The 5526-nt window shown below is 49.7% G+C and overlaps 1 protein-coding gene across 1 annotated transcript; it reads left to right on the plus strand.

Annotated features, from left to right (window-relative positions):
- The first annotated feature begins 2081 nt into the window (after window positions 1-2081).
- On the plus strand, window positions 2082-4760 carry LOC120714088 (SH3 domain-containing protein C23A1.17-like). The gene is made up of 4 exons (XM_040000130.1): window positions 2082-3090; window positions 3259-3867; window positions 4189-4413; window positions 4726-4760. The coding sequence occupies exons 1-4, from the start codon at window positions 2082-2084 to the stop codon at window positions 4758-4760; spliced, it is 1878 nt and encodes a 625-aa protein (XP_039856064.1).
- Window positions 4761-5526: the final 766 nt, after the last annotated feature.

Genomic DNA, 5526 nt, shown 5'->3' on the forward strand with positions numbered 1-5526 from the left:
TGAACAGTGCTCCGTGGGATGTTCAAGGCTTGGGAAATCTTTTTGTAGCCTAAGCCTGCTTTAAATTTCTCAATAACTTTATCCCTGACCTGTCTGGTGTGTTCTTTGGACTTCATGGTGTTGTTGCTCCTAATATTCTCTTAGGCTACGTTCACACTGCAGGCGAAAGCGCATCAAATCCGATTTTTTTGACCCTATGCGACCCATATCCAATCATGGTATGACAGTGTGAACAGCACAAATCCGATATTTTCAAATCCGATCTGGGTCACTTTCGTATGTGGTACTGAATCCAATACATATCCGATGTTTCAGAAAGCGACTGCTGTTTGAATGGTCAGGTCCCATTAAATCCATCTTTTACGTCACTGACACAAGACAGATGCCAATTATCAGCTCCGGAGAAGCGCCCGAGAAGACATCATGAATGGCCATCGAGCATAGATGTCAGTGAAACTGTTGGGAAGACAACATTGGAGAAACATGAACATTTTATTTGTACTGTATTATCTGCAGATTCTGACAGAAATCTGCAACTATCCTTTGAAGCACCGCTCCTCTCTAAAACAGCAATAAGGATAATTATTAGGTCATTTACATTATTATGTAAATAACAAAATAATTTAAAGCAAAAATTGGGAAACGTAAAGTCTGAAGTCTTTATATTAAGGGCCATCAGTCAAACAATATCGTTTGCTCTGGGTCTAAACAGAGCGCGTTGTGTGTGACATCTTCTTTTGTGCATGCTGGCCGCTTTGATGGTCCACACTAGAGCGTGTTTGCTGTCACATTTTATTTGTGTGTGAACAAGCAGACAAAAAAATCGGATTTGATCAAAAAATCGGAACTGAGCATTATGACCTGCAGCGCGAACATAGCCTTAGACAAACTCTGAGGCCGTCACAGAGCAGCTGTATTTGTACTGACATTAGATTACACACAGGTGCACTCTATTTAGTCATTAGCACTCATCAGGCAATGTCTATGGGCAACTGACTGCACTCAGACCAAAGGGGGCTGAATAATTACGCACACCCCACTTTGCAGTTTTTTATTTGTAAAAACATGTTTGGAATCATGTATGATTTTCGTTCCACTTCTCACGTGTACACCACTTTGTGTTGGTCTTTCATGTGGAATTCCAATAAAATTGATTCATGTTTGTGGCTGTAATGTGACAAAATGTGGGAAAGTTCAAAGGGGGCGAATACTTTTGCAAGCCACTGTATATAACACAATAATAGCCCCTCTCGCTCAGTTGTTGGCATTTGTTGTTGCTCACATCTCTGCTCTGTGTGCTGACAGACATCTGCGGACCTGCTCTCAGTGCTCAACTCTCTGTATACCGTTATAAGTGTGCCACAAAACCTACCAATTACAGAATTTGTCACAGGCTGGGTCTCCGACCCAGCACTCTGAGTTCTCTTTGTATTTTTCTCATTTTTTGATATGTTATTAGTTTTTGTGTTATTTCCTATTTTGCCTTTAGTTTGGGCAGTTATTGGTTATTGTTCCTGGGTTTTTTATGTTTGGGGTTTTGTATTCATTCATCACGTATTAGGTCTGTCTTATTGTGTTGTCATGTTTTAGTTTTCAGTGTTTCCTGTTTTATTCTGACAGTGTCGTGTGTTCTTTGGTCAATGTATTTAGTTTCACTCTCTCTTGGTCCTGTCATTAGGGTTATGTTTGTCAGCTGTTCCCCCATGTGTCGCCATTTTCCCTGATCACCTCATGTCTGTATTTAAGCCTTTTGTTTTCTGCTTGCCTTTATTCGGTTCGTCTGTTTATTTGACCTCAGTCTTAGTTACGGTTTTCGTCTGTTATGTATTATTAGTCTTAGTCATGGTCTTTGCTTGTTATTTTCCACCACAGTCATAGTTTAGGTTTTGGTCTCAGTACCGTTTAGTATTTTGTTTCTTAGTGTCTTGTCAGTTTACTTTGGTTTCCTGGTTTACTCCTGCCGTCATCTAATAAAGGATCACTTTTCTGTTCAAACTTACACTACTCGTCATCATCTGCTTTTGGGTCCTGTTTCCATTCACATCGGCGCACCCCGCCGTGACAGAACGAACTGATCCGTCATGGACCCAGCGGATTCAGCTCTCACCGAGTGTCTGGAGGAGACGGCTCGGATCCAAGCGATCCTCGACCGCATCTTTACAGCGCCCGATTTGAAGAGCAAGCTTGTGATGGTCAACGTTGCTGAAGCTATTATGGAGAGGGATCCCCGCCTCCTTCAGCTCCCGGGATCACCTGCTATAGTGGATGCTTTTACAAGGGTAAAATTGATGCTGCAGGCCCAGGAACTGTCGAGTCAGGAAATGGCTTCCAGCACCTACCAGTCACAACAACCCCATGATCAGTCATCTTCATTGCTGCCTCCGGAACCTGAGTGTGTTCGTGTCGGTTCGCTGAGATTCGCCGCAGCGTCACCACCTCTCAGCTCACCAGTTTCCACGCCCTCATCACAGTCTCACCATACTCCTGCCACGGTCCAGCGTGAGGAAGCGCTGGACACCATTGATTTGGACCACGACGAGCGACAGTCGATATTCTGCGCTCTATTGGAGGAGGAGCTCCGGTGGAAGCCATGGCTCATTCCGGAGCACGAGCCCTCTTTCCGGGGTACTCGGCTGGCTCTCGGGGGACCTCGGAGTTACCAGGGACTTCCACCTATTGCACCGCCGTCTTCCACTCTCAAGAAAAAGCGGCGTGCGCGCCATCGACGCTCCACACCACGAACACAAGTGAGTGACTATATCTTGGCTCCTCGTGTTTTTTCTCCGGAGATTATTGGAACGGACACTGCCTTTCCGGGTCATGAGCCCGGCTATGATGAGACTGTTTTCACTGGAAATGCTAGCCATCAGGCTCAGCTAAGCTGCTGTGGGACTGCTATCCAGGCCGGTTTGGAGCTGGAGACGGAGGTGCAGCTTGTGCAGCCTATTTCAGTGTCAGCTGGAGGGCCCGGGGAGCCCGTCCGGCCTCACGTCTCATTTGCTGGAGGTTCGGGAGAACCCAGCCAGCTTCATGTTTCATCTGCTGGAGGTTCGGGAGAACCCAGCCAGCTTCATGTTTCGTCTGCTGGAGGTTCGGGCGAACCCAGCCAGCTTCATGTTTCATCAGCTGGAGGGCCCGAGGAGCCCGTCCAGCCTCACGCCTCGTCAGCTGGAGGGCCCGAGGAGCCCGTCCAGCTTCACGCCTCGTCTGCTGAAGGGCCCGAGGAGCCCGTTCAGCCTCACGCCACGTCAGCTGGAGGGCCTGAGGAGCCCGTCCGGCCACCTTCTGCTTTACCACCTGTGGCTCCCGTGCCGCCGCCTGCAGGACCACCGCCTGCTGCTTCTGCGCCTCAGCCTGAGGACGACGCCTCGCCTGGTTCTGCCACACCTCAGTCTAAGAACTCATACAAACTCATTTCACCCACTATAGACTGTGTGTTGTTGCAACTTACACAGCCTCCTGCCGCGTCAGCTGGGGGGCCCGAGGAGCCCATCCAGCCACCACCTGCGCCTGCCTCGCTGTTACCTGGTTCTGCTTCGCCTGTTCCAGCTTCAGCCTCAGCTTCTGCTTTGCCTGGTCCAGCTACAGCCTGTGCTTCGCCTGGTCCAGCCTCAGCCTCAGCTTCTGCTTCGCCTGTTCCAGCTTCAGCCTCAGCTTCTGCTTCGTCTGGTCCAGCTACAGCCTGTGCTTCGCCTGGTTCAGTTCCAGCCTCAGCTCCTGCTTCGCCTGGTTCAGCCTCAGCCTCGGCTTCTGCTTCCGTTTCGCCTGGTCCAGCTTCAGCCTCAGCTCCTGCTTCGCCGTCGCCTGGTCCAGCCTCAGCCTCAGCTCCTGCTTTGCCTGGTCCAGCTACAGCCTGTGCTTCGCCTGGTCCAGCCTCAGCCTCAGCTTCTGTTTCGCCTGGTCCAGCCTCAGCCTCGGCTTCTGTCTCTGTTTCGCCTGGTCCAGCTTCAGCCTCAGCTCCTGCTTCGCCGTCACCTGGTCCAGCTTCAGCTTCAGCCTCAGCTCCTGCTTCGCCGTCGCCTGGTCCAGCTTCAGCCTCAGCTCCTGCTTCGCCTGGTCCTGCTCCTGCTTCAGCTTCTGCTTCTGGTTCGTCTGCTTCGGCTTCGGCCTGTGTTTCGCCTGGTCCGGCTTCGGCCTGTGTTTCGCCTGGTCCGGCTTCGGCCTCGACTCCTGTTTCGCTGTCGTCAGTTCCGGCCTCGACTCCTGTTTCTGTGTCGGCCTCGCCTGGTTCTGCGGTTGTGTTGCTGTCGCCCGAGCCTCGTTTTGCCCCTCGGGATCGCCGGCCGCTTTCCGGGCCGTCTGCTGGACTTCATTGCCGTCGGGGTCGGCCCCCTGAATCTTTGACCTGTGACCTGCTGTGCTCTCGACCTTCGGGTCGGCCCCCTGAGCTCGTGGGCTATGGCCTGCTGGACCGTTGGCCTCCTGGTCGACCTCCCGAACTTTTGGACTCTATTTTGTTTTGCTGTCGACCTCCGGGGCAGCCGCCTGAACCGCTTCGCCTTTCGCTCCTGTTCTGTCGGGTTCGTGGCCGCCCTCCTGAAGCTGGGTCTCGGTCTTTTGTGCCCTTGTTGTTTTTGGCCTGTGCGCTTCTGGTGTTTTGTTTTTGGTTTTGTTTCCGGCCCTCCGTCCTGGTCCCCCTCCGCCCGCCCTGGGTGGGTTGTTCTGGTTTTGTTTTGTGTTTGTTCTGTGTGTTCTCGTTTCTTTGTTTTTTGTGGTTTTGTTTAGAGCAGCACTTGCTGAAATGCAACATCAAACCATGAGTCTCTGGTGTTTTATTAGATGACTGTAGACAATCACTGCTGTACCTTTCTCCTGACCTTTTCTGTAAACAGTGATGACAATTTGAGCCAAAAATGTCAAATTTGGATTCATCACTCCATAAGTACTGTTTCCACTATTATCAGTCCAGTTCTCATCTAATTTGGGATACCTTGTGTACGGTATACAAATTTAGGACATCGTCAGGTCTCAGGAAAAAAGTCGTCAGGTATCAGACAAAAAACGAGAACTGAGAACTGAGACCTGACATTTTTTTGTCTGAGACTGAGACCTGACATTTTTTTTTTTTTTTGCCTGATACCTGTTGTCTTTTTTCCTGATACCTGACATTTTTTGTCTGAGACCTGAGACCTGACAACTTTTTTCCTGAGACCTGACGATGTCCTAAAACGTACACCGTAATTGTGCTTTTTTCCCCCGGTTTCTTTTTTAAGGAGATCTTTACAGCCATTTGTTTCCAGTGATCATTTCTGTTTAGGCTTTTGAAAATAGTTGAAGAGCGAGTTGTCAAATTTTATGTCTGTCAAACTGTGTTAGCGATGGCATTTTTCATAGATTCAGTAAGAACAGATTATTTGTTCTTGTAATAGCATCCTTTTTTTCACTGAATCATACCTGTTATTAATCTCTGGCTCTCTTCCACAGCATGTCTTTATCCTGTCTTCCTTCTCTCACCCCAACCGGTCGCAGCAGATGGCCGCCCCTCCCTGAGCCTGGTTCTGCCGGAGGTTTCTTCCTGTTCAAAGG

This window comes from Simochromis diagramma, unplaced genomic scaffold (genome assembly GCF_900408965.1).
Source record: "Simochromis diagramma unplaced genomic scaffold, fSimDia1.1 OVJJ01000596.1, whole genome shotgun sequence".
NCBI classification, from domain to species: domain Eukaryota; kingdom Metazoa; phylum Chordata; class Actinopteri; order Cichliformes; family Cichlidae; genus Simochromis; species Simochromis diagramma.